The 12,167-nt window shown below is 39.2% G+C and overlaps 1 protein-coding gene across 3 annotated transcripts in view; it reads right to left on the reverse strand.

Moving 5' to 3' along the window:
* LOC140728033 (phosphorylase b kinase regulatory subunit alpha, liver isoform-like) overlaps window positions 1-12,167 on the reverse strand; it is a 153,280-nt gene that overhangs the window by 72,779 nt on the left and 68,334 nt on the right. For all 3 annotated transcript variants that reach the window (XM_073046147.1, XM_073046148.1, XM_073046146.1), the window contains exons 18-20: window positions 10,989-11,067; window positions 10,706-10,884; window positions 1,908-2,087 (exon numbers count right to left, since the gene is read on the reverse strand). In XM_073046147.1, the coding sequence (XP_072902248.1) occupies window positions 1,908-2,087; window positions 10,706-10,884; window positions 10,989-11,067 (438 nt within the window). The remainder of the gene's footprint in view (window positions 1-1,907; window positions 2,088-10,705; window positions 10,885-10,988; window positions 11,068-12,167) is intronic.

Below are 12,167 nucleotides of genomic sequence, written 5' to 3' on the forward strand. Positions count from 1 at the left end.
TCATCATTAATTTGGAAACTCTGCCCATTAACTAATCTACAGGGTAAATACCATTACCAATCAAATATCAGTGCCTGTCCATCACTTGCTGCTTTGGTTTCAGATTTTCAGTAAATTTTGATTACCACTCCGTTTCACTCCTCTCTGAGGTTGTGCAAGTCAGTGAGTGTTTCACATGCACACCAGCACCTGTCAGAGGTGGACAATTTTGGGATAAGGGAACCATGTTAGATTGTGGGGAAGCAGTAGAATGAGGCATAAGGTTAGCTGTAAGTATTGAAAAACTGAGACCCTCAGTGAGTCGAAGAGAGCCTCCAATTCTAACCACTGAGTGTAAGAAGGCAGTATTTGGTGGATTCTATGGGGACCATCTTGCTGAGCAGTGAGGTGATTGCCCAAAAGCTACAGGAGGGTGAATCCATTAGAGGTGATATGTACAAGCATGCAATGGGTGTATGGCCTCCTCTGTACTGCATCATTAATGATTTTGTATATCAATGCTCCAAATTGCTTGCAATGTATCACACAAGATGCTGCAGGAACAAGATTATTACTAGGACTCAAGGGACTGAGTTAAAGGGAAGGATTAGATGAACTGGGCCGTTATTGTAACACACATAAAACATTGGAGGAATTCAACAGGCCAGGAAAAGAGTATAGTTGACATTTTGGGCTGAGACCCTTCATCAGGACTCGGCCTGAAATGCAAATTATTTACTCTTTTCTATAGATGCTGTCTGGCATGCTGAGTTGCTCCACTATGTTGTGTACATTGCTTGGATTACCAGCATCAACAGATTTTCTCTTGTTTGTGATTGCGCCATTATTGTGCTCAGTTTTGGTCACCTCATTGTAGAAGGAATGTGAAAGCTTTAAGGAGCGCTCAGAGGAGATTTACCTGGATGCTGTCTGGATTAGAAAGCATGTCTTGACAAAAGGTTGAACAAACTGGGGCTTTTCTCTTTGGAGTAAAGAAAGTTGAAAACTGACTTGATACAAGATGATAAGAGGCATCGATAGGGTGGACAACCAATGCCATTTTCCCAGGATGGCAATGGCTAACATGAGAGCACATACATTTAAGATGGATTAAAGAGAAATAGAAGGCTATGTGGGAGGGAAGAGTTAGTCTGATCTCAGAGTAGGTTAAAAGGTCAGCACAACAACATACTGTGCTGTATTGTTCTATGTTCCCCCTTTACTCCTTGGAGTGTAGGAAACTGTAGATTCATGTAAAATTATAAAGGGCACAGATCAGATGAATGGTCTTTTATTCAGGAGTTGGAAATCAAAAACCAGAGGATATATTTTAGCATTAGAGGTGAAAGGTTTAATAAGAATCTAAGGGGCAATATTTTTTTTGACACAGTGAGTGGTAGATGTATGACATCAAATGCCAGAGGAAGGGGTTGAAGCAGGTTCATTTAGTAAGTATGTGGACAGACAAGAGTTCAGAGGCAGATAAGCCAAGTGCTAGGAAATGGGATAAGCATGATTACACTGTAAATCTTGGTCAGCATGGACACTGTGCAACATACTGCATGTGATAAAGGACTCCAGATTCCAGCATCTGCAGTGGCTTGTGTCTTCATTCTCAAGACAGCTTCCACTAGTTTTTCAGCAACACCATTTCTGGCCACAAGGTCACAGAAACTGTTCCCAACCCTGCTGATTTAGGGGAAGCACCACTAACTGTTAGCAAGTCACCCTTCTGCAACGCTCACAGACTGTGCCAAAATCTCAAGTCCATGGGACGGGAGCAGGTTTGGTGCCAACAATCAATTGGTCTAAGTTTTTAAAAATCAATCCTTATTTATCAGTACCTATTGCAGATACATCACAAAAGAAACTTCAAACAAGTTTCTGAAAAGAGTGCAACTTCCTCGATTGTGAAAAGTTTTAATTACTTGGTAATTCCAGTCCTGTTGCTTTGGCCACCATCTCGATCACGTCCTTCGTTGTGTGCTCAGCCTCGAACATGTGATGCATTCCTGGTTTCCAGGAAGTTGGAGGAAGTCGCTTCGATACAGGTGTTGTGCTCTGTAGCAAGTGATTTATGTACTGCATGAGCTCGTCTTCATTGTCGACTGTGTATCAAAGAAAAATCAGGAAAAGTCAAGCAAGTCCAGTGGGCAAAGCAGATGGGGCAGATCAGGGAGCACCAGAGGGCTGGTAGCTCAACTACACTTACTTTAATGTAAGGGCTGACTGTCACAAATAAGTCAGATGAGCTCAGAGCTTAGATCAGCACTTGAAACTTTGACATTATTTTAACTGCTAAAATGTGGCAACACTGGCAGCTTAATGTTCATGGGTAAAGATGTTTCATATGTGACAGAGGGGTTACAGAGGAGGGGGAGTTCCAACGCTGATTAGGGACAACATACTAACAATAATTACAGAGACATCCTGAAGGGGTCATCCAAATAGAATAAGAGGCATGATGAGTTTGCTAGTATTATGTTATAGGCCTCACTATAGTTAGTGGGAGTTAAAGAACAAGACATGCAGGAAAGGTGCAAGCACAAGAACAATGCACTTGTGATTTTTTTATTAGAGGTGAAAGGTTTAATAAGAACTTAAGGGGCAACTTCCGGTATGGCGGCCACTTAGAAAGTCGTGTTTCACACTGCTCTGCTTTAGCTACTACAATTTCTACAGAAAATACTCTCATTTGCAACAATTCTTCGAAGCACAATGTCAGTGCAGGTGTTATAATGTCGAAGGCTGGTAAAATAAGTAAAGAAACGGGTAAAGCATCTTTTCAGCCAAAGTTAACTGAATATGGGGTTCGTGGTAAATCACCAAAAGTTAACGAAGAAATGGCGAAAGAGGAGGCCAGCGGAGTGGGGGAACTCGGAGGTATGAAAGCGGACGCAATACTGGCTGCTATAAACTGCATGAAAACAGAGTTTTCATCAAGGTTTGAGGGAATTATGGCAGCAATACAAGATATGAGGAAGGAGATAAATGATTGTGCTGAACGTGTATCACAGGCCGAAATGCGAATATCTAATGCTGAGGACAATGTAGCAAGCTTGAAGACTAAAATACACACACTGGAATCAAAAAATAAGACTTTGGAGGATAAACTATTGGATTTGGAAACGAGATCCCGACGGAACAACCCGAGACTGGTAGGCCTGCCAGAGGGTGCTGAGGGACGAGATACATGTTCTTTTTTGGAGAAGTGGTTATCGAAAATACTGGAGATTAAAACTCTGCAGTCCTCAATTGATATTGAAAGGGCACACCGAATTGGACCGATGAGGGAAACCAAGGTGCCACTGAGAACACTAATAATGAAGTTCCTCAACTACAAGGACAAGCAGGCAGTCTTTACTACTTCACAGGCTAAAAAAGACATTCAGTACAAAGACCAGCAAGTAAGATTCTACTCGGACCTAGCCACGGGAATACACCAATTGAGGAAGCAATTCAACCAGGTCCGCCAGGATCTACGTAGCCTGGGGATCCGACATGGAGTGGTTTACCCTGCAAAACTGTTAGTGACACATAAAGGACGCACCTACACTAAACCCTGACTGAGGCAGAAGAGTTTAAGAAGATCCAGAAAGACGCTGATGGAAGCTAAATAAAAACGGTAGAACATTTCAATGATGTGAGATAAAACAATGTACTAAACACATGACTGTTACAAAATCCTCTTAATCAGTGTTTTGGACTCTGCTACAATGTTTGGCTGATATGGCCAAATATATTAAGCACAAATATGTTCACGCAGGCAGATGTGCATGTAAAAGCATACACATATTGAAATACTAACAGTTGAGGTATAAAATATGCTCTTTAAGGATATGTTGTGTTTTACATGTGGGACAAAAATAGTTGATTGGTTAAGAGCTAATGACTGAAGAGTAAAAATATTACAGGTGTTGCAGATGAGAGTTAATTAGCATTATAGTAAGGATAGCAGCAGTGATTGATTGGTTTGAGTAAAGATAAGAGTGAACGGACTGATCCTCACTAACTGTGGAACTGTCATCAGCGATAACGGGAGACAATGTTTTTTGGGGGGTTCCCACGAAAGTGGGAGGGGGGGAATTGTTCACGTTCGGTGTGTCAGATGTGGGTTCAATCATCTAAGTTTGTTAGGCTTCTCTTTAAATGTATTCCTATATTGCAAGGTAATCTATTCTTTTTTGTTGGAAATGTCTCAAGGTGTGAATCTTAACTTTGTTTCTTGGAACTGCAGAGGTCTGCAGCAGCTTAGAAAAGTTAAACAAGTCATGAGCAAGATAAACAATATGGATTCCAAAACTGTATTTCTACAAGAAACTCATCTCTTAGATGAGGTGTATAAAATCCCCAATAATTTTAAAAATTAAAAGGAGGTGGCAGGGTAGTGTATACACAGCATCACTCTCATCTAGGGCTAGAGGAGTTATGATTCTTATTCATAAAACAGTCCCACTCCAAGTGAAAAATGTAATTAAAGACAGAAAGGGAAGATATTTAATAATCCAAGGTTCTCTACTAACTGAAAACTTAAACTTAGTAAACTTGTATGGCCCCGATATAGATGATCCTAGTTTCAGGAAAATCAGGAAAAAGGGCAGGACAAGATGGCCTTCCAACTGATCTGTATAAAAAATTCAAGAATAAATTGCTAACTCTACTTTTGGAAAAGCTTCTAGAGGCATTTCAGAATGGTAGTCTTCCACCAGCTATGAATAACGCTTTGATTACCTTACTGCCAAAACCAGGTAAACCTCCAAACAGGTGTGAGAACATGAGACCCATTAGTTTGTTAAATTCTGATCTTAAGATAATCTGTAAACTTTTAGCAAAACATCTGCAAAACTTACTGCCTAATATCATAAGTAGAGATCAAAATGGATTTATAATGAAAGGCAAGGTTTCCATAATGTAAGAAGGGTATGGAATATTATCCACAATAACAAAGAAGCACCAGACACAGCACTTCCATCATTGGATGCTGAAAGGGTTGAATAGGGTTGAATAGGGTTGAATGGCCTTATCTTTTCGACGTCTTAGAATGATTTGGGTGTGGAAATAACTTCATAAAATGGGTTTGGGTAATATACAAAAATTCTACATCAGAAATCTTAACAAATAGAAACATTTCAAAACCAATAACAATCAGTAAAGGCTGCCGACAAGGTTGTCCACTCTCGCCCCTATTATTTACAATGGCAATTGAACCTCTAGCAATAGCAATACACCCGCAGTTCTGTGGAATAACAACAGGACAGATAGAACACAGAATTGCCTTGTATGCTGATGATATAATTTTATTTATATCCAATTTAAATAAATCGATCTCAACCTTGCTACAGCTAATTAAATCATTTGGTGAGATTTCAGGATACAAAGTGAATAATACTGCTCAACGCTAATGAAAGAAGGGATCCAATTTCGGAGGTAATCCAATTTTATGTTGTACAACAGTTTGAGTATTTGGGAGTAGAGATTCTGCCTAGGTTAGAACATATTGTTAATGCTAATTATGACCCCTTAATGATAGATATTAATAAGTCAATTGAAAGATGGGTGGCTCTACCAATATCTACAATTGGGAGAATCAACATTCAAAAATGAATATACTACCAAAGTTACTCTATCTATTCCAAAATATTCCTTTGCCACCACCTTTAAAGCTGTTCTCAAAAATCAAAAAGATATTTTTGAGATTTATATGGAACAGGAGAGCAAGACTTCGTTTATCTTTACTGTATTTGCCATTTGATCGGGGGGGGGGGGTCTAAAATGTCCAAACGTCATGTGGTATTATTGGGCTGTACAGCTGAGAACTATTATGTTCTATTTTTCAACAAATGATTCTCCTCATTGGATAGAAATGGAATCTCACGGTCTAAAATTACCTCTTCCTTTATACATATACTCAGATACAGTTAAAAAATTACGGAAGCAAACTAAAAATCCAATTGTAAAGCACATGATAAAGGTATGGTATGATGTAAAAAAAATTTAAAGGTATTATCACAATACAGTCCAATATGGGACAATCAGTTCTTTGTACCAGGAAGAGCAGATGCGACATTTAAAGAATGGAAATCCAAGGGACTTCAAATGATTCAAAACCTTTATTTAGCAGACTCAGACATTATGATGTCTTTTGAGGAGCTGAGGTGTACCTTTAACCTTAATAGTAAACATTTCTACAAATACCTCCAGCTAAGAAGTTGTGTTAAGGTAAACCAAAACAACACACTTACCAGACCCCTACATTCACACTTGGAAAAAATTATGATAAAGGACAGTTTGAGAAAGGGTATCATTTTGGAATTTTATAATTCGCTGGTATCTTGCTCATCTGAAAATTCACAATACAAATTGAAAACTTGGGAGGAAAATTTGCAGCTTAAAATTTCAGATGAAGAGTGGAAAACAGCTCATACTAAGTCAATAAACACTCGCCTTAAATTGATACAGTACAAATGGTTAATGTTGACATGTCACACCAGTGGAATTAAACCGATAAAACAAAATCTTATCAGACATATGCACAAAATGTACAGAAGCTAGAGGTACATTGTTTCATTGTATGTGGCAATGTAGAGAGACTGGAGCATTCTGGGAAGAGGTACGAGCTATAATCAAGAAAATTATTTCACTGGACCCTAAACTCTTTCTGTTGGGTTTGTACCTAGAGAAACACAATTACAGTAAAAATGAACAAGCATTTATAGATTTCAGCTTATTTCATGCTAAAAAATGTATTGCACAATTATGGAAAAGTACTCATAGACCAAGCACTACTCAATGGATAAGGCAGATGTTATCAAGTCTCCCATTGGAAGGGATAACCTCTATATTAAGGTCTAAACAGCAGATATTTGAGAATATATGGTGACCCTTCATTAACTATGTCAAGGATTTGGACAACAGAAGATTAAAAGAGTATTACCTTCTGTAGACAATGCAGCTTCCAAACTTGAAGAAAATTTATATCATTTATTTATTGATTTTTGAATTGTATTATAAATACCTGTTAAATTTTACACATTTTTTATATATAACCACTTGTTGAAATAGGAGAAGCATTTTTTTTGTGTTTTTTGTGTGTGTGTGTTGTCTTGTTTGTTGTGTTAATACAGCAACTTCTATATTTTCTGAATAATATAAGAAAATATAGGAAGGTAAAAGCTGTATTTCATGGTACTAAAATGCAAATAAACATATTGTGGCAAAAAAAAAGAACTTAAGGGGCAACTTTTTTTTGACACAGTTTGTGGAACCAAATGACAGAGAAGTGGTGGAGGCAAGTTCCTTAGATACATTTAATAAGTATGTGGGCAGGTATACAGATGACAGGAGTTCAGATGGAGATGAGCTGATATCAGCTAAGATATCTATCCCAATATAAACTGAGATTACCTCAAGTGTGATGCTTAGATCAGGTACAACTTGTCGTGAGTATCCAAGATGGTTTTTTGTGACCTACATGAGATAAGGCAGTACTCAGACTCATCTTAGGAAATGAAACTGGGTAGGTGGTGAAAGTATGAGTGGGAGAACACTTTGGGAACAGTGAACACTAGCCTGCAAGTTCCAAGGTTATTAAGGAGAGGGATAAGGTTAATTTTAAATTGGGAGAAGTCTGATTGTAATAGTGTTAGCAAAGACCGGATGAAAGATGACTAGGAACAGATGCTTGCAGATAAAATAAGATTAGAGAAGGGCCAGTCTTCAAAAGTAAAGGAGTTCAGGGCCAGTAAGTCCCAGTATAAGTGAAAGGAAAAGATGGCTAGAAGACAAAGGATATGTGGAAAAAAGGGAAAGAATGGCATATATAGATAGATGTAATCTACTGAGGAATACAGAGTCTGTAGGAGAAAATTTAAGAAAGGTATTGAGAGCAAAGAGAGGTAATGAAATATCATTAAAAAACAAGACTAAGGAGATTTCCAAGACATTCTGTATGCACACCAGGAGTGAGAGGGTAATCAGGGGAAAGGTGGGTCACTTAGGAACCAAAGAGAGTGACATGGACGAGGTTTTAAATAAATACTTCTCATCAGTATTCACCAAGACAAAGGATGTGGAAGACAGTAAGCTCAGGGAGGGGTATGTGGTTAATCTGAAGCAAGTCAGCATTAAGAAGGTGGAGGAGTTTGACTTTCACAAATCTCAGGCTTGTATATGGTGACATATATGTACTTTGATATTACAAATTTACTATGAACTTGAATGAAAGGGTGGTTAAATCTCTAGGGCTAAAATGGTATACATCCAAGAATGCTGTGGTAAATAAGGGAGGAGAACTGGGGACCTGATGGAGATTTTTGCATCTTTACCAGCCACAGGTGAGGACAAGTGTGCAGGGCGATAACTTTTTTTTATTGAAGAGGTCAAGTAGGACAAGTACAGGCCAATGAGCCTTATGCCAGTGGGAGAGAAATTATTTGAGCAAGTCCAATAGACAGGTTTTATGTACATTTGGAAAGGCAGGCATGATCAGGTATAGTCAGTATGGGCTTCTGCATCACTATGTTGAATGAGCTTTTGAGGGGTTAACTAAGAATACAGATGAAAGCTAGGTAGTAAACATTGCATATGTAGACTTTAGTAAGCATTTGGCAACATCCTGCAAGATAAGCTGGTCCATAACGTTGAAATACAATGTGAGTTGACTAATTGTATCCAGAATGTATGGTGGTAGGAGGCAGAGGTAGGGAACGGCAGGAGGATGCTTTTCTGATTGGAAGTCTGACCAGTGGTGTACCACAGGGATTGGTGCTGGGACTGTTTTTGGTGACATATGCCGATGATTTTGATGGGAATGTAGGAGGAATTATTGGTAAGTTTGCTGAGCACATAAAATTGGTGGTGTTGTGGATGGTGAGGAACATGGTCTAAAGTTACAGTGGGTTATGTATCAGTCAGAAAGTTGGGTGGAGAATTAGCAGGTGAAATTTTATTTCAACAAGTGCAAGGTAATGCACTTTGAGAAGAAGGGATAGGATATACACAGTAAATGGTAGGGCACCAAGGAACATTGATAAGAAATAGAAGGACTTTGGGCTTGAAGTCCAAACATTTGGCACTTTTGGTGTCAGCGGTTGGAACGTAGAATATAAAAGTTGGGACATAATATTTACAAAACACACACTACAGTGCATATAGATTACTATGTACAGGTATGATCACCACACAACACAATGGCTGGAGTTGGAATGAATAGAGTGTAGAGAAGATACAGTACACTGAGATGCTGCCTGGATTGGAGGACTTTATATTGGGGACAGATTGGATAAGACTGCTGTTGTTTTCCCTGAAGTCCTGAAGGCCAAAGGAAACCTGATAGGTCTCAAGAAGCACAGGTTTAAGATGAGAGATCTGAGGGGAATTTTGTTTTGCACACAGAAAGTGGCTGATATCTAGAATGCGCTGCCAGAGGAGGTGAGGAAATCAGATATAATCACTATATTTCATAAACATTTTGACAGAAACTAAAATAAGCAAGGCATAGAGATATAAATCGAATTCAGGCACATGGAATTAGGGTAGATAGGCAAAAAGGTCAGCAGCAAAGTGGTGGGCAGAATGGCCCATTTCTGTACACCAGCACCCACAGATGGACTTACAATCAGTCACATTAATTAGGGCATTACATATAAACTGTACACAGAGAAAGCAGCAACATTCCGTGAGCCCCAAGGAACATTTTATATTTAAAATCTTATATCCTTCTGTGATTTCACAAAACCTTTTATTCTCCCAGGGTTTAATACTTCTCAATATCAAGCTGTCTTGTGTAGTCACAGTCTGTTCACTCCCACGCCAATTGTTTCTTACTCCCCCAACTATCAGATTTCTAAAGGGTTGATGAACCTGCAAAAGCACCTCATTATTCCTTTTTCCTTTGCACTATTTAAATAATTTTCATAATTTATAGATTTTTATGTCTTATGCTGTACTGCTACCACAAAACAACAAATTTCAGGTCATATGTCGCTAATTTTGCTTCTGAACTGCTGATTTCCTAAGGGATTATCAGAGAGAGATCTCTATTTCCCTCAGTCTAGCAGCAGCACAGCAATGGTTTTCAGCTTTCTCAGCCATTCCTGTGGCCTTTCTATCACAGCTATTTCCACATTTTTAGTTTCTGACCAATGAACTCACTGACTTGGTTTTCTTGATTGAATCTTCCAGCTGGTTTTCCATGAAAAGGCCCAGCTAATGAACTGCTTCCACACATAATACGCTCCAAGGATCATCTCAAGCTCTTTATACAAAACAGTGAAAGTACTTATAGCACATCTGACTGGGAATGGCAAATAGGAACCAACATTTTAGTTCCCATTGTATTCAAACTTCTATTCAAGTTAAAATTACTCTCCAAACATAGCTAAGCTCACCTGAAATAAAATTCACTATACAAAGCAGGCCAGGCAGCATCTATAGGAAGAAGCACTATCAACGTTTCGGGCCGAGTCCTGACGAAGGGTCTCGGCCCGAAACGTCGACAGTGCTTCTCCCTATTGATGCTGCCTGGCCTGCTGTGTTCCACCAGCATTTTGTGTGTGTTGCTTGAATTTCCAGCATCTGCAGATTTCCTCGTGTTTGTGTTCACTATACAAACATTTGATATAGAGAAAAAATGAACAGAAGCGATTTTGATTCCACCTAATTTGTAACATGCAAAAACAGCAGTGGAAAGTGAGTAAACAACAGCAGTGAAATGGAGGACTCCTACCATCATTTCTGTAGCATGAATCATGTACAGATACAGATTCTGCCACCTCTGTTGTAGGAGTGAAACTGCCTTCACTGAAATAATCATCCAAAAGGAAACCATCAGGTCCTGGATCCATGAAACTCAGATGTGTGTAGCATGAGGTAATCAGAAATTCTGACAGTTTCCCGGTTTTTATCCTAAAAGTTTAATCAGTATATTCATAATTAGGTACTTCTACAAAACACCACTGCTCAAACAATGGCAATAATTCAAACTGAAGTGACAATAAGTAACTCCATACCTGGCCCCTCCAAAATAACCATCGTGCAACTTTCGCAGGGTGCAAAGAATGTTGGAGTCAATGTCTGTTCCGTCCTCGGCTGCAACAGAGAAGGGGCAGATTTAACAACCACGCAATAACTGAAATTCCCAGTGCATTCAATCAAAGAATAAAATCTTCAGCACATGCATAGCCCTTCAGCCCATAATGTCTGTGCTGGCCACACTGCTAAAATAAATTGTTCTGCCTGCACAGGGCCTATATATCCCTTCGTATTTATGTAGCTATCTAAAGCCTCATCATATCTGCTTCCTCTACCACTCTGTGTAAAAATAAACTTCTCCCTTAAACATTTCCCCTTTCACCTTAAATGCCCATCCTCTAGTACTTGTATTTCTAGCCTGGGAAATGGACACTGATTGTCTACGTCCCTCATAATATTATAAACTTCTATCAGGTGTCCCTTCAGTGTCAGACACTCCAGAGAAAATAATTCACATTTGGACAACTTGCCCTTTACCGATAACCTTGCCTACACCTTCTCCAAAACCTTCCTGTAATGAAGTGGTGAGAATTATATTCAATTCTCCAAATGAATGCTAATCAAATGAATTCCTGTTTGTTATACTCGATGCTCAGACCACCAAAGGCAAGCAAGCCACATGCCTTCTTTAACACTCTATCCACTTGCATTGCCACTTGAACTTCAAGATTCATTTGTACATTAATGTTGCTAAGGGTCCTGGAAGAGTCACTGGAAGGGCCCCCCAGATTAGAGGTGTTAACAGAAAACACCTTCTACCTCCCCTGTGGCACCACCCCAAGCTACTCTGTTAGTGTACCCCTAACTACAACAGTTTCGGCCTACTGGCCGCTATGTTCAAAAAGCACTTTAGGTGCAATCTACTATCTGTCAACAAGTTTTGAACATACAATATGAACATACAAGGTTTGAACAAACATACATACAGTATGTTTAAAATTTGTTGTACAGATCCTGTCCTCTGCATTGTCATTTAGTGCCCTCCTGCAACCAATGCCTGCTTTCTCTCTGACTTCTTTATTATATTGAACTACCATAAGACATGGGAACAGAATTAGGCCATTCAGCCCATCGTGTCTGCTCCGCCATTCCGTCATGCTAATCCCGGATCCCACTCAACCCCATACACCTGCCTTTTCGCCATATCCTACAACAGG

Source organism: Hemitrygon akajei, chromosome 5 (assembly GCF_048418815.1).
Source record: "Hemitrygon akajei chromosome 5, sHemAka1.3, whole genome shotgun sequence".
In the NCBI taxonomy this organism is placed as follows: Eukaryota; Metazoa; Chordata; class Chondrichthyes; order Myliobatiformes; family Dasyatidae; genus Hemitrygon; species Hemitrygon akajei.